General features: G+C 45.3%; 1 protein-coding gene across 1 annotated transcript in view; it reads right to left on the reverse strand.

Annotated features, from left to right (window-relative positions):
• The window catches only part of LRCH1 (leucine rich repeats and calponin homology domain containing 1), a 128576-nt gene extending 105724 nt beyond the window's left edge, over positions 1 to 22852 (reverse strand). The window contains exon 1 of the mRNA XM_038761643.1: positions 22645 to 22852. Coding sequence (XP_038617571.1) covers positions 22645 to 22852 — 208 coding nt within the window. The remainder of the gene's footprint in view (positions 1 to 22644) is intronic.
• Positions 22853 to 23680: the final 828 nt, after the last annotated feature.

The following is a 23680-nucleotide window of genomic DNA, read 5'->3' on the forward strand; positions in this document are numbered from 1 at the left end:
CAAATTCCCTTTCCTTTCAGCCTTAAGCACAAACTATAAATCATATAACTCCATTCCCGTAACCCCAGACAGGATTCATTGTAGCGACCCCCTACACAGGGTTTAATTCTATTCTCTAGTTTCGTTTTCTATTCTGTTGGAAATGCTTAGGGGTCTACTTGTCTTCTGTAAAATAGGGAGGCAGCAGGACATAGTGGAAAAGACAAGAGAGTCACAAGACCCAGGTTCTAATCCTAGCACTGTCACTGACCAACTAGGGGATTTGAAGTAAATTACTTAAAATCTCTTGTGTCCCACCTTCCTCTGAAACAGAGTTAAGATACCAGTTCTCCCCTACTCTGAGACTGGGAGCCCTGGGTAGAGAAGGGATTGTGTCTGATCTGATTATCTTGTGTCAACCTAGCAACTGGAACACTGCTTTGCAAATAATAAGAACTAAATGAATACCATAATTATTAAATGTTTCCTGGCAATATTCATTGGTTTACCTCCTTTCATAGCTATGGGCCTTAAAACATTTTCTAATTTGTTTTCAGCTGTTTGTCACCATTGTTTTGGGGTTTCATTCTCCATTGTAGCACGTTATTTTAATTAAATCGTTATTATTATTACTACTGAAATTAAGACTTTTGGGGGGCTGTCAATCTCAAAGGTAACTTTGATGTTAACGGGTGTTGAGTTTCCTGTCAGTCTGGTGACAAGTCATGCTCACAAAAATATCAAGAGCCACAGACAATGAACAAAAGTCCCAGATGCCAAACATCCCAGAACCCAATATACTTGGTGTTGTCAATCCAGTCTTGGCCATGAAGATGAACGATGCCTCCGAGGCCAAAGAGCTAAGATCCCAGGAACTGGGGTCGCGGAGTTACAAGAGAAAAAGACCAAGACCAAACCCAATTTCTGTATATTAGCTTCTGAGAATAAGGCCTGGACACACGCTTCTCCCGGCCCCGCTCGACACTTCCCTACTGGAGGCCTGGGGAGAGTTGGTTCTCGAAAAATGTGCCTCTTTAAAATGGGGCATCGCAATCTGGGTGTTAATCACTGACAAATGAAGGGGAGGGGGCAAGTTCCGTGTGCCACCGACTGCTCACCTGCAGTAAGCTTTGAAAAAGTGACCAACCTCTGTGCCCGGATCCCATAATTTTACCATCTGGTTCTATAACTCTAGCGTTTCCATCTTCGTGTTAGTGGCTGCAGTTATTTCGTTCCCGCCCAGGGCCGTGAACAGCAGGCGAGCTGGAGTGCAAGTCTCCAGAAGCTGCTCTGAGTTTGGGGGCACTGGGCCAACAATAACCCTTTCAAGTTCTCAAGGAAGTCAGGCGCAGCAATGTGACATTTGAAAAAGGGAAAGAGAAGAGGAGGAAATTTTGAGATAAAAAGATGTGGCACTTTGGGCAGAAATGGTGAATTAAAACTTTAGGCAGAAGCACCGATTCCTCTAAGTTCCAGGCCTCATTTGAAGAGTTATCTGCTTGCTACCCACTCTATACAAAGACCCTTTCATGGGCGACACATTGCTGAGCCCTGCCGTCATATGTTTCCCCTGGATTTTAATGAAACATTCCAGCTGCCACTAATGTGTCATCCCTTTGTCTCTGCAAAATACTAAAAGCAACAATGTTTACACAAGGTGGCACCTATGCCCTGAAACACTCTTGAATCAAAACAGAGCCATTGTGTATCTGCACATGAAACCTTAGAATGGAAAGTGTTATCTTGTGGGTGCAATGAAAACCCTTTTTACTTTTCTAAACTGGACATCTACGACTACAGTACAATTGTGATTTTTACAATCAACTCTATAGCCAGAAGGCCCAACAGTTACGTTCCCCCTCTTCCCTAAAAGAAGTGTGGTTTTGATAATCACCCACTTTTCCTACAGTGTGGGAGTTGTGTTCTTGTAAAACTCCACATTATGGAAAATTAGCGCTGTGACACTCAACTCACCTGGTCTGGTGCAGGACGTTAAGCCCTGGGGAAAAGAGCAAGGTTATTGGAGAACCAGGCCCTGGCCCTCGGGGGTTTCCATTCTGAAAGGAGAACTGATGACAGCCCAGGGAAGAAGTGACTGCTAAACACAGCACAGACAATAACACAAGGACGCGAAGGAAAGCTGTGGGATAGCACTGCTGAAAGGGACCGTTCTCTGGCTCTACCACATGAGGGTCAGATGCCTCCGGCCCCAAAGACATAAGTTTCCCAAAGTTGTGCTGGGAAGGCAGGGTCCTGCCTGTCCCCCCCTCATGAGAAGGGTCTAACCCCACGGAAGAAGGCAATGACACCCCTCCACCCCCACCTCCACTGTTGGGGAGGGGTGAAAATAGAGATTGAAGGTCCCAATGAAAGGAGCCCTTGCCTAAGCTGTCTAAGGTTCCCGAGTGGGAAAACTGGACGCCGCCCACGTCAGGAGAAATGCTCGATGTCTTCCCTGGTGCCAGACTGAGTAGGGACCGTGTATTACAGGCCTCTGTTTCCAAGGAAATTCTAATTCTAGGGACACTATCCTGTAAACCGGGCACATAGAGGAACGGCAAATTTTTCCAGGACTTGGGACCAACAGGAGGTGCTACCCTTCAAAGCAATCAGCCGGTGATATTTACTGAACACTTACCAGGTGCCGAGCACTGTACTAAGTGCTTGGGAGAGTACCATTCAACAGAGTAGGTATACCCGGTCCTTGCTCTCAAGGAGCTTAATGGGCTAGAGGCTTTCCAAGCAGCGGGGAAGCTCCACAGTTAGCAGAACTTGAAGTTCCGTTTCTCGTCCTGACGTTGAGGGAAGGCTTTGCCAACTACCAGGTCTCATCATTCTCCTCACCACTTCCCCAGAAGCCATTTTCCTTACCGAAATCTCAGTCTTGCTTGGAGAACAGCTGCAAAATTTTGCTTTTCATCTCCTTATAATTCATAGTTTTCCCACGTACAATCTACTAAAATATGCTTCCTTGGGAAAAGTTACAAACTGCTTTTCTCCCTGAAGTGCAAGTACTAGTAGCAATAGGATGTATTAAGCACCCACTCTGTGCAGAGCACTGTATTAAACCCTGGGGGAGAAAAAACCATGGAAGAGAAACAGACCAGGCCCCTGGTCCCCTAGGGACTCACAATCTAAAAATAAGGAGGGAGGGGCGGGGGGATTAAGAGGGAGGAGTGGGAGGAGGCTGGTGACAAACAAAAGAGAAAATATAAAATAATATAAATTAGAAGAAAGGAATTTAGCACCACAGTACCTAGGCCTTAGGTGAAGGTGGAGCAAAGCAGATTTGTATCTTGCTGCCCAAGATTTTACAACAGAAACCACACTGAAAGGTACTGTAAATGCCAGTCCTCTTGCCACTGAAACAGGACAAAACAGAGGTCCTGCACTACGTCTAGCTTACATCTGAATAAGCAATATTTACATTTCAAAGTTCAGTGACCAAAGCTCTAATGGGGATCATAGCTCAGTACTGTTCATTAGCATGCAGCACTCCGTAGAGTGAGACTGCAAAGTTGTGGGCACGGAATGTGCCTATTGTTATATTGTACTCTCCCAAGCGCTTAGTACAGTGCTCTGCACACAGTAAGAGCTCAATAAATACAACTGAATGAACGACTGAATGAACTCTGGCTAATGAGGAAGTCTAAAGATGACTGGGGTGTGTGGCCAGCTTCCGCCAGGGAAGTCCTGCACCTCAAAATACATTGTCCACTGGTGTTCTAATGGGGAAAGGACTAGGCTAAGTTGCAAAATGCAGACTTTACCTTTAGAAAGGTAATTGGTGGAACTTAGTACTGGTCGCAAACCAAGCTGGAGTTCTGACAGTTTCCACTGTTCTGCTGGCCTTCAGGCCTGAACCTGACACGATGCTCACCCCCACATAATTTCACCAGTCTGGACAAGTCAGAGAATAAGGGGACAGAAGGATTCCCAAGTGGCTCAGCTGGAGAAGGGTAACTGCAAGCAGGGAAGACGTAATGTTTTGAAAAACCTTCTCAAGTCCGGCTTGGGACAAAGTGGCACCACTTTCTTGCTGTGTAGCCTTGGGCAAGTCCCAGAACCTCTCTGTGCCTCAGTTTCCTTATATTTATAATGGGGATAAAATATTTGTTCTCTCTCCCTCTAGGACTGTGAGCCCCACAAGGGATAGGGATGGTATCCAATCTAATGATCCTATGTCTACCCATCATTCTGCACAGTGCTTGGTATGTAATACCACTATTATTAGTAGCAGTAGTAATATTTTTAGCTGTGAATGGCTGAGAAACACCAGTGACCAGCAAGGCCAGCCTGGCAGACAGCAGCCAGGAAAAGAGTAGCTCCTTTTGAATTAACGTGCTCAGAAGGCTGAGTATCTAAATACAGCCACCAGCAAAAAGCACTTGAATGTATAAACTGTGGCTGCAGCGACAAGCCAAAGGACTCGAAACATGCATACTGTGGGGAGGCCTGGTGGTCACACCTTTCATTCACACCAACATGCAGAGACTGATTTCTGTCATCTAATAAGGAAGAGATCAAACATCATACTAAATGTCATTTTCATAGCATCTATGGGGGGTGGAAATTAAAAATAATCTTTAAATTGTTAAAATCCCCAAGTGAAGCAACTGGTTTCCAAATGTGGCCCACCCCTACTTGACATAAAAAAAAAAAAGACCGTGTACTGTACGTGCTATTTAGGAGCCATATAGAGGGAACGCTATTATTAGAATAGACTGCCCATGCGTGGGAACCTAGTTGAAAATGCTGATTGGTTAAACTGCAAGAGCAATTCACCCTGACAGAACTTTAATCCAGCAAAGAAACCGAAGGACAGTCAGGATCACTGTTGTTCAGAGGCATGTGTGTGCTTTTCAGGGTGATCTCTTGTAGTAATGCTCATGAAGAAGTACCCTTCCATTCCTCAATGGAAGTCAGAACAAAAACCCCAATGCAATGATCTCAAAGTCACAATTTCTCCACTGTTTTCTCACACACAGCAGTCCTTGGGCTTCAAAGACAAAAACAGATGGGGAGATTCTTAATTATGTTGTGCAAGTGTGGCCTGGGATACCAGTGAGTGTCCAAGAGTCGCTTCTGCTCAGCCTGCATATAAAGACTGACCCTCATTGAGTTCCTGAATTTGTTTCCGGGGGGCTTTGGTGATTCTGCCTCGTATCTAGATCTTCTCGAAGCCCACTGTGGTCCGAGAGTTACCTTACCCGTGTGCCGCCCCTGCAAGCGATCTGGCTGCTGCTGCCGTTGTCCGTACCCCCACCTTCTCTTGCTCAGCACCATACGGTCACAGATTGTGCTTCAGTGTCTCTAAACTGTTCCTTCTGTCATCTTTGCTGACAATTCCCTCATCCCAGATCACCCTATCGCAAGTGCCTTTGTGTGCCGTCTTCATCCATTTTCTTCACATTCTTGTACCCTGGAAAAAGGGCGACTGTGACAGACATCGCTTCACTAATCCAAATGCAATGTTGAAAATTATAAATTACAACTTCAAATGAACACATCGTTTTTAGTGTGCAGAAACCAGAGATGAGATTTTAACAGTCGGTTCATTTTACTTTTACTGCATGATGAGGATTTTCCCATTAAGGTAACTACACGTACCCGTGGTTTCTGAATCACAAGGTCCTGTGAGATTTAGATTAATAGGGTTCAAGTAATATAGAAAGGAAGAATGTGTATGCATATAGAATGTGCAGCACAACTGAAAGAGGCTTCTGAGCAATAAACACATAACGGGTTCACTATTTATTTGTTTCTCTCCTGAGCAGCCAAGAATCCTACAAGAATGCTACTTTAAGATGACTGCACCTAAATGCCAACATTAAGCATAAAAGAAGAGAATAAACTAAGACCATTACTCTCTCGGCTGCCAAAAAAGTACAGCTTGGATGTTTTATCTGAAAACAAGAGCAAAGTAAACTGATGCAAATTACACTATGGGTGCTTCATAATTATTTTTAAATTACTTTAATTTTCATTTTATGATCTTTTAGGCCCTTAACATGAATTTTTTTTTTGTATTCTTTATCTGAAACTCAAGAGCACAGACCTGACTGTTTATGTTTGTGGAGAGGGGAAGAGCAGAGAAAGTTTTCAAAATGGAAACTGAGCAAAATAAATGAACTCTGTAAGTGATCAAAACTCGAAGTAGAACAATTAAAGATAACAGGACACAGTAACAATGGGACACCGGGACTGGGAGGCTAAGGATCGAAAGAGATTGGTTCAGCAGAACCAGGAGAACAAAATGACACTTCCTTTTTCACTTCCCTTTGACTAAGAATTGAGTTCGGTAATTTCAGCTTGGGAGTATTGTATTATCTTTGGAGGCAGGGAAGAAAGGGGTATTTTCCATTTTTAGATACTAGGATCATTGATTTTCGAAATAACGCGGGGGGTCGGGCCACAGACCCAAGCTTTCTTTCGATGGTTGAGGCAAGAAGGTAGGGAAACAAGGGATATAAAAGCATAATGTAGCAGGTGCCAAAGAGAAGGCTTTTCCTGAGGCGGTGTCCTTGTGGTTGCCCACTGAATACACAAAAATCTCCCGGCTGACTGCCCAGACTGCTCTTGCCATCCCACGGTGGCTCCCCAAGGTAGAGCTTGCACCCACCAGAAATCTGAGGTTTGGCTAACCCAAGCCCCAGCAATGGGGAGGAAAGAGGGGACAGAGGTGGACTGCACAGGTGCAATTAACTGGGCAAGCAGCTGTCCTTGTGGGTTGCTGGAACCCAGGCCCAGGGGCTTGCCAAGCCTCCTGCATGTCTGTGACACACTGCATAAGCTCAGCTGGGCAGAAACACCCCAGCCGCTGCCCTACTGGCAAAGGAACTGGGGATCTGGCATTAATGCAATGGGGGGTGGGGGGAAGCATTCCCTGGTGTAGGAAGTCTCCTAAACCCACAATCCACCCCATCCTGTCCAAGCCCCAAGGCTTGGTTGGGTCGACGGGAAAGAGGGGTGAGAAACTGGGAAGAAGGAGCTGAATCTCCCTCCAAAGAGAACCTCTAATGTTGTCACTACAGTCTTAGCATTTTTTTATTTTAATGATTTCTTTTAATTTGTCGATTGCGGGGGCCCTTGGCCACTCACAATATTTTCAAAATATATTCACTGCATCTCCCTACACTTCTTTTGCTTTTCTTCCCTCCCACCATGGGCTTTCTCTGAGTCACTGTAGCCCCGTGTTAAATCCTTTTGAGGGGGAATGTGTTCTCAGTGACTTGCATTAAAAAGCAAAACAAAAAAATCCAGTGATTCATACCTACGAAGACCCTCATTGAGCAACAATTAAATGGTTTAGAACCAGAGTTCTGACAGCTCTCACTCCAGAGACAGCACAGCAGTCCACCTTTTAAAAGATATTAGCAACCTGTGGGCGGGTCCTTAGTGTAAATATTACCATGTGCATCTGAGCACTTAGTACCGTCCGGCGAAGGCTAGACAATATTTGCTGCCTGGACAGTGTTTGATATTTTTTATAGCCCAATGACGGTGATACCGACATTAAAGGAAGCAAAAGTATCCAAATCCAGAATTTCCCTAGCAAAGGACGTGATACAACAAGTTTCCCTCCCAAGGCCCCGGGACTCGCCTACCGGGCTTATTCCAAATTCACCCAGTTCTACACACGAGGAGGCCTGATCGGCTCCAAGTCCATCTATTATTTAAACAACTAACTTTCCCAGGAGAGAGATGAATCCTAAAACCAACAGGCTTTATATAACAATAGCCTAAGGCTAAGAAGGCTTGTCCAGTTTGGAAAGCCCTTAAAGTAAAGCTTTCTTCACTAGGCCTTCACCGTGGTAAAAGATAAGCCTTAAAAGGCAATTACTGCAAAACTCTTAGTGTGCGTGTTTCAGCCTGGAATATTAAGTCTTTATTAACATACTGACGATTCAAAGGCTGTTTGGCCTTTGTAGTGGAGCGTAGTGGAAAAAGCCCGGGTTTGGGAATCAGAGGTCGTGAGTTCTAATCCTAACTCCGCCACTTGTCAGCTGTGGGACTTCGGGCATGTCACAAACTTCTCTGTGCTTCAGTTAACCTCATCTGTAAAATGGGGATTAAGACTGTGATCCCCATGTGGGACACCCTGATTACCTTGTATCTAACTCTGTTTAGAACAGGACTTGGCACACAGTAAGCGCTTAACAAATACCATAATTATTACTAATGATTATTATCTCATAACTGCCGTACAAGGCATGAAAAATCTGTTCCATTCGCCATGGGGAAAAGAACAGCACCTTTAGAGAAGCAGTGTGGCTCTGTGGAAAGAGCCCGGGCTTTGGTGTCAGAGGTCATGGGTTCAAATGCCAGCTCAGCCAACTGTCAGCTGTGTGACTCTGGGCAAGTCACTTCACTTCTCTGTGCCTCAGTTACCTCATCTAATAAAATGGGGATTAAAACTGTGAGCCCCCCCCCCCCCGTGGGACAACCTGATCACCTTGTAACCTCTCCAGTGCTTAGCACATAGTAATCGCTTAACAAATACAAATGCAAATTATTATTATTATCAGTCCCAGCCTCCGAGGGCATTTTCCTGTGGCTCTGATATCAGAGTCAGAGTTACACAACCACACATGAGAAGACTCCAGGAGTATGACGATATTTATCTGAATCTTCACCATTATTACAGCTTAATATAACTGGGTCTCGAGGAACAATCTACTCTAATCTCAACAAGCAAAAACTATTGACTTTAAAGCACTAAATCATCTCTCTCCCCCTCCTTCCCATCAATGCTTTTCTCCCACTAAAACCCAGCTTGCACTCTTCATTCACATCTCTCTCATGCCATGGACCTCTGGCTCACACCCTTCCCCCTTTGAAAGAGGGCAGTTTTTCCATTTTCAAAGGCCTTCTAAAATCTCACCTCCTCAAGGAAGTCTTTCCTGATTCATTTCTAATCCCCCCACTTTATATTCAACTGCCACTTCAACACCTGGGAGCCGAAATGGTCCTGGCTTATGCTCTTCTTTTACGCTTAATATTTGCATGTTGGTGGAGTCATTTTAAGGTAGCATTTTTGTAAGACTCCTGGCTTCTCCGGAGAGAAACAAATGAAAAGTGAACCCAAATGTGCTTACTGCTCAGAAGCCTCTTTCAGGAGTGCTGCACCTTCTAAATGCATATACATTTTTCTTCTACTACTTGAACCCCATTAATCTAGGCCTCACAGGAACTTGTGATGTTTCAGTAATGTATACTGTAGATACGTGCAGTTACCTTAATATGAAAATCTCATCATGCAGTAAAAATAAAATGAATCACCTGTGAAAATTACATCTCTGTGCTCTGTACACGAATAATGATGTGCTCATTTGAAGTTGTAGTTAAAAATTTTCAACAGTACCTTCGGATTAGTGAAGCGATGTCGGTCTCAATCGCCCTTTTTCCTGAATAGGAGAATGTAAAGAGAATGGATTAAGATGGGACACCAAGGCACCTGTAGCTGGGTGTGCTGGGATGAGGAACCGTCAGCAAAGACAACAGAAGGAACAGTTTGGAGACACTGAAGCACAAATCTGAGACAGCATAGTGCTGGCTGAGAGAAGGCAGGGACAGCAGCAGCAGCCAGACTCACCTGCGGGGAGGAATCATGCAGGAAAAGTGACTCGGCTAGCAAACAGATGAATTAACACACATGATCCAAGCCCTTTTCTTCCACTCCCTCCCTTCATACATACCGTATATACCATGGTGTCCCCCTCCCAGCCCCATAGCACTCATGTAGATATCTGTACTTTCACTTATTTATATTAATGTCCGTCTCCCCCTCTAGACTGTAAACTCATTGTGGGCAGGGAATTATATGTTCTATGTCTGTCTAGGAAATTATATGTCTGTTATATTGGACTCTCCCAAGTGCTTAGTACAGTGCTCTGCAAACAGTAATCACTTAATACAATTGACTGACTCACAACCCCCCCAAAACATGTATATATTTTACATACTCCGATTATTTTCTCCACTCTGTAATTTACTTTAGAGCCCATCACTCCTGCTAGATTGCTAACTCCTTGAGGGTAGGGATCATGTCAATTAATTTGCACTCTGCCAACACAGAACTCAATAAATACTATTGATTCAAAAATGAAATGCACAGATAAATCCCAAAGTCTCATTTTGGCCATTAATTTCAACCTGCTTTCTCACTTAGTTTTACCGGAGTGGCAGACAAAATATTGGACTAATTTAAGTTTCTTCTCTTTTTTCCTCTTTCACTGACTGTTGAAGTTGGCAATAATGTAATAAAATGGCCAAAAGGCAGACAGCAGGAGGGAGGGGGAGAAAAAACAAAGTATGAATAACCTACAAATTAGATAATCAGCTCTGAATAATAAGAGTTGACTAATCGGATTGGCTTCTTATTATCACATTCCTAAAGGGCAGTACAAAGCAGGTAGGATTTTTTTCTAGCTGGTTTCCTACCAAATTGTCATGTCATCAACACTGTTCAAGAAACTGGGCTCTTATTCTGGGGAGATTTAGAAGCATGATTTCTCTCAATCTGTTTTCACAAAACAAAAATTCTACTTTGTCCAAAAAGAATCTTATTTTGCTAGATCAAAAGTACTCTGCAATCCAGGATAAAGAACATTTAAGAGGAAGTATGGAATTCTGATTAGAAAAAGCTTTTTTCATCGGTTGCGCTCTTATGGTGAGCAAAAGAAACCAAATTCTCACAGTTCATCAACCCAACACGTTTTGTTCATGTAAACAACCCCATTTCATTTTTTAATCACTCTGTGGGAACAGATGCTCTCCAAATGTACTACTGCTTACTATATGCAGGCACATCAGTTCTAGTAGTTAAATGGGATGTGGGGGGGGAGTCTTTCATGTCAAATTCAAATTGGAGTCAACTCGAAGCAACGGTTTTTATCATGGAATAAGTTCTTCAGTTCAAGCAAAGCTAGTTATTCACATGATGAGTTCAAATATGCTTAAAGTGCTTTAAGAAAAAGCTGAAAATTTGGATCTGTGGAATACAGTTCAAATCTAAAAGGGCTGAGGCCCAGGGGAATAACATTAAAGAAAACCTCCTCAATTCCTACAGTTTAACAAGACTACCATGGTGTGTGTGTTATTGGGTTTTTCTTTTTCAAACATTACATATGCTATTCTGCTGGGTTTCTTTTTTTTGGTTTTACATCTTTTAAACATTATCTTCTGATGGACTGTAATTTGTTGTAATCACTGCAATTATGACCAAATTAGTTTAACTCTCCCAGCTGACATTCGTTGAAAATAGTACATATTCAATATTGGGGAATTATCACACAAACCGATATCCTTGAAGGCAGAGATCTGGCTTTCCTTAGGGCTGGGTAGGGTTTGGAAAGTACCTGCACAAACAGGTAGAGCTATGGCTTTAGCAAAAACTCAAGATGCTTCATCTAGTTTATGAACTATTGACCAACCTACGTGGAGGTAGTGGCACCTCTGCAACTATAATTACTCCCACGTCCGGAAAGGCAAACTCAACAAAGGATCTGGAAGGAGATGATTATGAGGAAACTAAATGCTGTCAAGCCCAGAAAACCCAAGCACTTCAGGTGAATGGCTAGAAAAATGCATGAAGGGGACGAGAACTGCTTTACTGACTAGGAAGCAATAGGCAAACCCTGAATAGGTAGAAAAGACTAAGCAAAAACAAAGGTTAACTATGAGAACAATAGGAAATTGACTGGGGTGAGAACAGATGGTGGGATCCGCATCAATTTAAAATGACGGCTGAACATAAGAGAAAACACACCCAAAAGGGAAATCTGATCATTTAAAGTTAAGTACTGGAAGAGGTAACTCCCAAAATAAACCATATTCACACTCAATAATTGAGTTCAAGCATTGTGTGCATAAGGAAAAATAAATTGGTTCAAGTATGCCAAATTTCAGCAATATAAAATGTAAAACCAATAAAAATGTAACGACGATCCAAAAGATGTTATAATGACAGGCAGACCACTAAAGGCAGTTTAAATGAAGAAGCTGAGGCACCAGATTTTTCTTTTGCAAACGAACATGCTCCTAAATTCCCCCGGGGTTGAGTGGCATACAGTTGTCTGCTATTATTCTTAAAGTGTGATTAGTGGTGCAACTGCTTTTTGCAAAAAAAACAAAAGCCTGTAATAGGAATAAATATAGCATTTATGATTTTGGAAATGGTGTTGGCCATACCATGATACTGCTGTATAAAATATCTGACCAGAATTCAGAACACTATGTAGTACCAATAGTTTCTATTATAAAGGCCTTAATCACTGAAGCTCTTTCTCTCACAGGTTATGAAAAACTGGATTACGGTAACTGCAACAATCTAAGGAGAGATGATGGAAAGGACAAATAAGTGAATGGAATGTTCATATGTGAATGGATCACTAATACTGAAATAATAAACAGCAAAAATCGATTTGCAGAAGGTTCACCGGGGCAGAAGTGAAAGTCAATTCAAAACGCATTTGATTTCCAGGGAGCTCGTAAAATCTGGGTTAATAAAACCATTTCAATTCAAATTATGGTGTAGTGATATTCAACACTAGATTGTCAAGCTTTTAGTTCAGTGCTCTACACACAATAAGCAGTCAATAAATACCACTGACCGACTGATTACGTTCCAACCAAATCTGGATGTTGGAGGCCCCTAGGGCCCTAAGAAATAATTCTGTACATACTGTGTGGATAATAAGAAATGAGGTTCAGGTGGCCAATCCCTACACAACTTAATCCAGAAAAGCAGTCACTGTCCCTCTGAGCCTCTGGTCCTTAGAATTACGGGTTCAACTAAGCCACCCTGCCCACCAGGGACCCTTTTAGACAAAAGGATCCTGGCCCTTCCCTCCCTCTTACCTCACCTTTCCCTCAGGGCTCTAGGCCTTTCCTTTAGCCTTATTCATTCATTACCCAAGATTCCTTCCAACCATTAATCAGACAAGCTACATTACCACGAAGTTTTCCCATTAAGACCCGAACTAACAATAACATTCAGGTGGCTTTAAAATTATACTGGTATGTTTCTCACAATACAGCAGTTCAAATTTTCCCCATGCACTGTTTACTGACAAGGACAGCGAATGGTGTTATGAAACATGTCACCACTTATAAAATGTAATCAGTTTTAGTTATTTATGAAACATGTCACCACTTATAAAATTTACTCAGTTTTTGTTATTTATGAAATCTGCATTAAGTGCATATTCAGGATGGATTTTTTCCTCACCTTTCTAATAGTCAAATAAAATGGTTAGTAAATTCAATCAGTGGTTTTCACTGAGAGCCTATTCAAAGTCTGGCACTGTACTAGGAACTTGGGAGACTAAAATGAAAATAAAGGACAGTCCCTGCCCTTGAGGAGTTTACTATCTAAAGGTAAACTAATCTGACAGTAAATCTTGGCAAAGCCCTTCGGTTACACCAGTGGTAGGACCTCAGCATCCTTGAGAACCCTAACAATTCCATTTCACCATATGGGACACCATGCGAAAGTGGCAAAAAAAGTGGCAAATACCTCAAATTATCTTCAATTCCTCCCCATTCCTCATGGCCACGTTCCCTGCACTTACTCCCTAACCTGTCTGCTGCTTCTCCCTCATCACTGAGATTTTGTCCTTTCTCTTCGCCATCCCTAGAACTACTTCCCGAATGCTTAGAGGATTGCACCCAGTGGGCCCTCAATAAATACTTTTTTAAATCCTTGATTTAGGCCTTACTCATCCCCTGCCTCAGTTATTCGAAATATTTCTCACTGGTTCCAAGCCAACCTATTCACTGTGCCTCGCTCTCAGCTCAGCTGCCACCAGCCAGCCTCTTGTTCATACCCTTTCTGCCAGGAACTTTCTTCCCCTTCCCATCCAGCAGACCACAGTTCTCCCTAGTTTCAAGGCCCTTTGGAAACCACATCTCCTTCAGGAAACCTTCCCTAAGTCAATTTCATCCCCCAACTCTACATCTTCCATAGTTACCACTTCAGCAACACCCCTAAGCACCTGAGTCCTCACACACCCCTGTTGCCTTTATAACTTTAAACTCTATTACTCCCTCCTATCTGTAAATTATTGTAGTACTTACCTTCCCCTCTGAATTGTAAAGTCCTTGAAGGCCAAGATTGTCTCATCTAACTCCCAGTGTTCTGCTCACACTATCAATAGTATTGATTGATTCTCCCTACCTCAGTCCATTCAAAATAGAACCTCCTGAATCCAAATCATTCTCTCATCTTTGAAACTCCCCAGGGGCTTTTGGCATTCTTTGACTCCATCGCCTTCCTCCTGTCTATCCCAACCCATATTTCCTCTTTCCTTTCCTCACTATTCTTCTCCCCATTCCTTTTGCTCCAGCCAAATAAATTACCTCTGACTCCCTCTGCCTACAATATTACACTCTGATAGTAGGTACTCCACTGACTGCCTTTCATCTCTAATAATTACCCTGGGTCACCTTCTATTGATCTAATCTGTGGACAGAACACCTTACTAGGTGCTTGGAGATCACAGAGTACAAAAAGAAGTGATCCTAGCCCTTGATAAGCTTCTGATCTAAAAGCCTCTGATAGGCATAAACTGAGAAACATTCAGTGGGAAAAAAAGCTACACAAATGGATGAGGAGGTGTAGACAACAAACGAATAAACAAAAACCAAGGACAAAAATATTTAAGACCATAACCAGGAAATGCCAGATGGAGCTAATCTAAAAACAGCCCCATGAAAGACCTTTGAAGATGGAGAATGATGGTGGAAGGATGGGTTAGGGAAACTGAGGCATGCGGTAAAACACAAGCATTGCTCAGAGTCAAGAGTGAGGACAGCTAGAAGCTTGGAAGGAACACAAAACATATAGATAAGAGGGAAATAGCTGATGGGGAGCCCCTGGAGATTTTTGAAGTGGGATAAATTTTGAGGTGAGAAGCAGTGTGGCTCAGTGGAAGGAGCACGGGCTTTGGAGTCAGAGGTCGTGGGTTCAAATCCCGGCTCTGCCAACTGTCAGCTGTGTGACTTTGGGCAAGTCACTTCACTTCTCTGTGCCTCAGTTACCTCATCTGTAAAATGGGGATAAAGACTGTAAGCCCTCTGTGGGACAGCCTGATCACCCTGTAACCTCCCCAGCGCTTAGAACAGTGCTTTGCACATAGTAGGCGCTTAACAAATGCCATCATTATTATTATTATAAATGTTTTAGCTGATACACGCAGCTGTATAGAAAATAAAGAGAGGAGGGAAGAGGCAAGGAGACCAGTAAAGAGCTTATTCCAGTAGTTCTAAGGTGAGGTGACGAAGGCGTAAATCAGTCATTTTCAGAGTGGGGACAACAAGGGACAGATCCTTGGACCATTATGGAGGAGTAATAAGCAGGTCTCAGTCTGAATGTGGGTCAAAGAAAACACCAGCGCTGCAAGCCTGTGGAACAGGAGAGGCTGCTGGGACTGTCAATTGCAATGGGTAAACGTTAAGAGGGAGAGAGGCTTAGCAAGAAAAATAAAGGGTTCTGTTTCGGACATATTAAGGTAGGGCTGGCAGGTGGATATCACATCCACAAAAAAATAAATAAATAAGAGAGAGAGCACTGGAACAATTCCTGAGAAGTCACACTCAATTCAGGCTTGTTACTCCCAAGGATCCTGAGGCTACACCTACAAAAGATCTCAACAGCCTTTCCAAACATTCACTAATGTCATGCATTCCTCTTACTGGACTAGGGTACAGGAAGGTTAGGTAACAAATCACCCAGCAGAGTCAAGAACAAAACAAGGGCCCCACCCTCTAGGCCCAGTGTAGTAACAAATGCCCCGATGGGGTGGCATCTTGCCTCCCAGTTATTAGCACATCTTATATTGAACAGCAAGCAAAGCTGATCTGGAGTCATGTCTACAACAGTAGTAGCGTGAGGCTGGAAATCAACCAGCCAATACTAAACTTCACGATATTCATAATTTCTGCTTCCTTCCTAAGATTCTTCAGGACTGGAGCACAGAGAGGATAGAAATTTACACCTCTGCACTCCTTGACTTTATCGACCTGCATATACCATCCAGTTTGTTAAAGAAGTCACCCTTTCAAAACTACAGGTGAATCAGTAAGAAATCAGTGTACTTCCATAAACTCATGGGCTTCCCCAAGTCTAGCCTCTGTTAGAGGAAACGCTAACACTAAGCAGATCAGAGGCATTTAAACCCTTTCTTTCTTCTACTTGTTTTTTCAAACAAGGAGAAGTAGCCAAATAAACAAGGTGCAGAATACATGCAGGGTTTACACCACTGCAAGTGAACTGAAACAAACACGTTTTACATTACAAAAGGATTTGTTTTCAACATCTGAAAGCTTCTGATAATACATTTTATGTGTTCATACCCCATATTAGACGACAAGGCAAACAACACACCACCCCAGTTTCTTTTTAGTAGCCCTAGGCTTCAGAAAGTCTTCGAAACCTTTGGCAGATTCTATTTTAACTGTACAACAAAAGATTTTAGAATTGCATTATAAGAATTTATTGAGCCCCAGTAGAATGGGGGTGGGGGGGAGAACAGGGAACATAGAATCATATTCAGCTTCAGCACAATGAGCTCAGTACAGCTAAAGGGAAAATTAGAAACAGAATCAAAGGCAACCGATACCCGGTTCTGTTGAATGATAATCATAAACATAAAGGCAATGTACAAAATTAAACAAGACATGATCCCTGCTTCTTGGATGCTTACATTAAAAAAAATAAACCATGAAGCAATATAGGAGATAAACATATCATGGGGATCCTTTCAAGAAAAGCTTGGAGGAAACAAATGACAACTTGCTGAAAATCAGAGCCCTGACTTTTAGAAAGAACTCCCTAGATGCCTCTGCTTTTGCACTATTTAAATACCTATATTACTATTCAAATAACGATTAAGAACTTAGAGCCTTTCAAGAGTCTTCTGAAGAAGGCAAAACCAACCATAAGCATCATCTGCATGATTCAGCCGATTCTGGGAATAACTTCCACTTGAGAGGAGGCAGCTGAGAAGTGTGATGTTCTGGGGAAGAGGCTCCTCAGCTGCTACCAGCTCAATTCTGGAAACCCCCTGCCTGCTGCGTTGTTCCTGGTGGCTTCTAAATCCAAACTAAAAAGCCGCTGTCTGAAGTCTCTCTCTGCCAAGGCTACAGAGGCTGCCTTCCTCTAACTCCAGACTCTCGAATATTGGCCTGTTCCTGCCCTAGCTCTCAATCCCTCTCTCTCTAAACTCCAATATTCTGGGAAGGAGGAGCCAGCCGGGAAAGAGAAGGGATCAGACCGAGCTGGGGAAGGTCAGCAGTGGAAAGGCGCATCCGGGGCCAAAGAAGATAATTAACCACCGAACACAGAGGGAACTGACTGTTAAGCGCGCGCACACACACGGAGTAAGAGCGAGTGCCAAGATCTAATAAGCACTTGAATTTGCCATGAAGTACTCAGACTGATCCCAAAAAGCCACTGCTCAAAAATAGTTCTCTCAAAATCTTAGTGCCTGGGTCTGACTTCCCTCCTCCACTAGACAGACTTTTCAGGTTGTGTATACAGCAGACATTTCTCAGGCTGCATCTGTTTTTCTTCTGTTAACAGAGAAAACAGAGTTACCAGTAATGTGTCAATACATGACATAACTCGCCAACGATAGCTGCTGAAAGGAACGGGTTGCAACCTGTTGGGATCACACAAGACGTGGCTAACTTTAATTACTTTTCTTTTAATACACCGCAACTTCCTTGGCCCCATAAAGGTATCACATTCAGGAGACATATGTAGAGGCTCTGTGCTCCGAAGAGACCTACGTGGGCGTTTAATGAACGTTAAATAGCAATGAGTTAACCAATCAGAGCATAATAGACTCTGTTTACTCCAACTTAAGACCGTCCTGGTGGCTTCTTCCCTGCCATGCCACAAAAAAAAAAGGAAGACTCATTCCTCCAAACCTTACAATTCATAAATCCAAATAAAAGTTGCTTCATCACAATGAGTTGGGCCCACTACATCACTCAAAATGCCCACCCTACTAGACTGCAAAGGTGCAATCCTGTATATTCCTCTACAACCAGGAGAGGAATGAGTATAGTCCCCAAAAGAGGGCCATCCCGGGGGCAGGAGATGACATAAGCCCCAACGTGGGCTTTTGTTTGATCTAGACCCATTAGACGGTCAGCAAGTGTGTAACCTCCCGATCCAAGGAGCGAAAGGGGAAAGGCACGCCCCGTATGTAATGGACGTGATAATAATAGTAATAATCAAAATTTTTGTTAAGTGCTTACTATGTGCCAGGCACTGTACTTAAGCGCTGGGGTGGATACAAGCAAATCGGGTTGGAAACGGTTCCTTGTCCCACGTGGGGCACGGTCTCAATCTCCATTTTACAGATGAGGTCACTGAGGCCTAGAGAAGTGAAGGGATTTGCCCCAGGTCACCCAGCAGACAAGTGGCAGCGACGGAATTAGAACCCATGACCTTCTGTCTCACAGGCCTATGTGAGACATTACATATGATTGATTACATCATACCATTACACCATTACACCATGCTGCATGCACCTTCCCTTGCAATCTATGAAAATGCAGCTGCAGGGCGGCCTGCACCCTCTTCCCTATCACGTGCTCCCCAAGACCCGCAGGGTGTTCAAGTGGGAGACGGGACCCACTTGCGGGATGGGCACTTGGGTGTATATCTGAAATTTTATCTATTTACACTGATATTTGTTTTGATGTCTGTCTCCCCACCCTCTGGACTGTAACCTCGTTGTGGGCAGGGACTGTCTCTCTTTATTAATAATTATGGGATTTGTTAAGCGCTTCCTACGTGCCACGAACTGTTCTAAGAGTTGGGGTAGGTACTAGGTAATCAGGTTGTCCCGCGGAGGGGGCACAGTTTTAATCCCCATTTTACAGAGGAGGTAACTGCGGCACAGTGAGCCCACTGTTGGGTAGGGACTGTCTCTATATGTTGCCACTTTGTACTTCCCAAGCGCTTAGTACAGTGCTCTGCACACAGTAAGCGCTCAATAAATACGATTGATGATGATGAAGTGAGCTGCCCAAGGTCACACAGCAGCCCAGTGGAGGAGAGGGGATTAGAATCCACGTCCTCTGACTCCCAAGCCTGTGCTCCTGCCACTAAGCTACACTGTACAGTACTTTCCCAAGCGTTTAGTCCAGTGTTCTGCACACAGTAAGCGCTCAATAAATAGGACTGACTGAATGATGGGCTCCCCTCCCTGCACGTGAACCCGGCACCCCCACCCACCTACCAGCCCAACAGGTTAAACACCTCCTCCCACCCACCCAGGCTCCTGCCCCGCGGCCTTGAACGAGGCTGGGGGGGTTGCACGGGTTAATCAATCAATCAATCGTATTTATTGAGCGCTTACTGTGTGCAGAGCACTGTACTAAGCGCTTGGGAAGTACAAGTTAGTGGCAAGAGATCGGCTTTGGGAGTTCCCGGAGGACGTGGGGAGAAGCAGCGTGGCTCAGTGGAAAGAGCCCGGGTTTGGGAGTCCGAGGTCGTGGGTTCTAATCCCGGCTCCACCACTTGTCAGCTGTGGGACGTTGGGCAAGTCACTTCACGTCTCCGTGCCTCAGTTCCCTCATCTGCAAAATGGGGACTCAGACTGTGAGCCCCACGTGGGACAACCTGATCACCTTGTATCTCCCCCAGCGCTTAGAAACGTGCCTGGCACATTGTAAAGCACTTAAATACCATCATTAGCATTACTTTAATCCCGGCTCGGCCACTTGTCAGCTGTGTTACCTTGGGCCAGCCGCTTCCCTGCTATGGGTCTGTACAATCTATCAATCAATCGTATTTATTGAGCGCTTACTGTGTGCAGAGCACTGTACTAGGCGCTTGGGAAGTCCAAGTTGGCAACATATAGAGACAGTCCCAACAGTGGGCTCACAGTCTAAAAGGGGGAGACAGAGAACAAAACCAAACATACTAACAAAATAAAATAAATAGAATAGATATGTACAAGCAAAATAAATAGAGTAATAAATAGGTACAAACATATATAGGTTAGTGATCTAGGCTGTGAGCCTGTTGTTGGGTAGGGACCGTCTCTATATGTTGCCGACTTGTACTTCCCAAGCGCTTAGTCCAGTGTTCTGCACACAGGAAGCGCTCCATAAATACGACTGAATGAATGAATGAATGAATGAATGAATGAATGAATGAATGGAGGCTATGAGCCCCACGTGGGGCGGCCCCATTACCTGGTGTCTCCCCCAGCGCTTAGCACGTAGGAAGCGCTTAACAAACGCCATCACCATACTAAGCGCTTGGGAAGTACACGTTGGCAACATATAGAGACGATCCCTACCCAACAGCGGACTCACAGCCTCGAAGGGGGAGACGGGGAACAAAACCAAACACATTAACAAAATAAGTAGAATCGATATGTAGAAGTAAAATAAATAGAGTAATAAACACATACAAACATATAAACAGAGTCAGAGGTCATGGGTTTAAATCCCAGCTCCGCCAATTGTCAGCCGTGTGACTTTGGGCAAGTCACTTCTCTGGGCCTCGGTTACGTCATTCATTCATTCGTATTTATTATAATAATTTCGGCATTTCTTAAGCGCTTACTATGTATTTATTTGTGCTCAATAAATACGACTGACTGAATGATGGGCTCCCCTCCCTGCCCGTGAACCCGGCGCCCCCCCCCCCACCTACCAGCCCAACAGGTTAAACACCTCCTCCCACCCACCCAGGCTCCTGCCCCGCGGCCTTGAACGAGGCTGGGGGGGGGGGTTGCACGGGTTAATCAATCAATCAATCGCATTTATTGAGCGCTTACTGTGTGCAGAGCACTCTACTGAGCGCTTGGGAAGTACAAGTTAGTGGCAAGAGACCGGCTTTGGGAGTTCCCGGAGGACGTGGGAGCTCAATAAATAAGTGATTGATTGATTCCCCGCCTAATTCCCCAAGCAATGGACTCCCAGAAGCCAAACTTGAAACTTTTTTTTTTATGGGATTTGTTAAGCTCTTACTATGAGCCACGCATTGCAATTATTATTATTATTATGGCATTTATTAAGTGCTTACTATGTGCAAAGCACTGTTCTAAGCACTGGGAAGGTTACAAGGTGATCAGGTTGTCCCACGGGAGGCTCACAGTCTTCATCCCTATTTTCCAGATGAGGTAACTGAGGCCCAGAGAAGTTAAGTGACTTGCCCAAAGTCACCCAGCTGACAATTGGCGGAGCCGGGATTGGAACCCATGACCTCTGACTCCAAAGCCCGGGCTCTTGCCACTGAGCCACACTGCTTCTCATACTAAGTATGAGAAGTACTTCTCGTTGTACTAAGTGCTGGGATGATCAGTTTGGATGCAGTTCCTTTATCCCATATGGATTGAATGTTTAGAGCCTTGGAACTAGCTGTAATTCTATTTATTCTGACGATTTTTGCACCTGTCCACATGTTTTGTTTTGTCGCCTGTCTCCCCTTTCTAGACTGTGAGCCCACTGTTGGGTAGGGACCGTCTCCGTACGTTGCCGACTTGTGCTCCCCAAGCGCTCAGTACAGCGCTCTGCACACAGTAAGCGCTCAATAAATTCGATCGAATGAATTGAATGGAAGTGGGGAGAAGCGGCGTGGCTCAGTGGAAAGAGCCCGGGCCTTGGGAGCCCGAGGTCGTGGGTTCTAATCCCGGCTCCGCCACTCGTCAGCTGCGGGACGTTGGGCAAGTCGCTTCACGTAGCTCAGTAAATCCGATGATGATCAATCAATCAATCAATCAATCGTATTTATTGAGCGCTTACTATGTGCAGAGCACTGTACTAAGCGCTTGGGAAGTCCAAGTTGGCAACATCTAGAGACAGTCCCTACCCAACAGTGGGCTCACAGTCTAAAAGGGGGAGACAGAGAACAAAACCAAACATACTAACAAAATAAAATAAATAGGATAGGTATGTACAAGTAAAATAAATAAATAAATAAATAGAGTAATCATCATCATCATCATCAATCGTATTTATTGAGCGCTTACTATGTGCAGAGCACTGGACTAAGCGCTTGGGAAGTACAAATTGGCAACATCTAGAGACGGTCCCTACCCAACAGTGGGCTCACAGTCTAAAAGGGGGAGACAGAGAACAGAACCAAACATACCAACAAAATAAAATAAGTAGAATAGAAATGTACAAGTAAAATAAATAAATAAATAAATAAATAGAGTGATAAATATGTACAACCCTATATACAGGTGCTGTGGGGAAGGGAAGGAGGTAAGACGGGGGGATGGAGAGGGGGACGAGGGGGAGAGGAAAGAAGGGGCTCAGTCTGGGAAGGCCTCCTGGAGGAGGTGAGCTCTCAGCAGGGCCTTGAAGGGAGGAAGAGAGCTAGCTTGGCGCAGGGGCAGAGGGAGGGCATTCCAGGCCCGGGGGAGGACGTGGGCCGGGGGTCGATGGTGGGACAGGCGAGAACGAGGTACGGTGAGGAGATTAGCGGCAGAGGAGCGGAGGGTGCGGCCTGGGCTGGAGAAGGAGAGAAGGGAGGTGAGGTAGGAGGGGGCGAGGGGATGGACAGCCTTGAAGCCCAGGGTGAGGAGTTTCTGCCTGATGCGCAGATTGATCGGTGATGATGATGATGCTCTGCACATAGTAAGCGCTCAATAAATACAACTGATGATGATGATGGTTAGGGGTGCTCACCTGCCTGCACGGTGTCCGAGAGGTCGTGCCCGGCGGGGCGGGGGAAGTCCTTGAGTTTCCTGGCGCTGAGGTTGAGCCCCCCGGCGCCGGCGGCCTCGTCCAGGGCCCGCTCCAGCCCCCGGCTGAGGGGCGGCTGCAGGCCCCCGCCGGCGGGCCCGGGGGGCCCGGGGGGCGGAGGTTGGGGCTCGCCCGCCGCCGCCGCCGCCATCTTCGGTAGCCCCCCGGTAGCCCCCCACCACCACCACCACCACCACGAGGAGGAGGAGGAGGAAGGCGTCGAGGCCACGCGCGACGACCCGCCTCAGCCGCGAGCCTCCGCCTTCCCCGTCGCCGCCCGGCCGAGGGAGGGCGGCGCATGCGCAGCCGCCCCCCCTCCCCACGGGGACCTGTCAATCCGCCACGGGCTTCGGGCGCGCGGCCCGGGCGTCCTCGGGGAGGCGCTACGCATGCGCCGCCGCGCGCGCGCTCGCTCGTTCGTTCACTCAGTCGTATTTCTGGGGCGCTTAGTGTGTGCGGAGCGCTTGGGAAGCACAGGTTGGCCACTACGCATGCGCCGCCGCTCTCCCTTGTTCATTCATTCATTCAATCGTATTTCTGGCGCGCTTACTCTGTGCAGAGCGCTTGGGAAGCATACGTTGGCCACTACGTATGTGCCGCCGCTCTCGCTTGTTCATTCATTCATTCCATCGTATTTCTGGAGCGCTTACTGTGTGCAGAGCCCTTGGGAAGTACAAGTTGGCCACTACGCATGCGCAGCCGCCCTCGGCCCCCCCCCCCCCCCCCCCACCCCCCCACGGGGACCTGTCAATCCGCCACGGGCTTCGGGCGCGCGGCCCGGGCGTCCTCGGGGAGGCGCTACGCATGCGCCGCCGCGCGCGCGCTCGCTCGTTCATTCACTCAGTCGTATTTCTGGAGCGCTTAGCGTGCGCGGAGCGCTTGGGAAGCGCAAGTTGGCCACTACGCATGCGCCGCCGCTCTCCCTTGTTCATTCATTCATTCAATCGTATTTCTGGCGCGCTTAGTGTGTGCAGAGCGC

This window comes from Tachyglossus aculeatus, chromosome 20, assembly GCF_015852505.1.
Source record: "Tachyglossus aculeatus isolate mTacAcu1 chromosome 20, mTacAcu1.pri, whole genome shotgun sequence".
Taxonomy (NCBI): domain Eukaryota; kingdom Metazoa; phylum Chordata; class Mammalia; order Monotremata; family Tachyglossidae; genus Tachyglossus; species Tachyglossus aculeatus.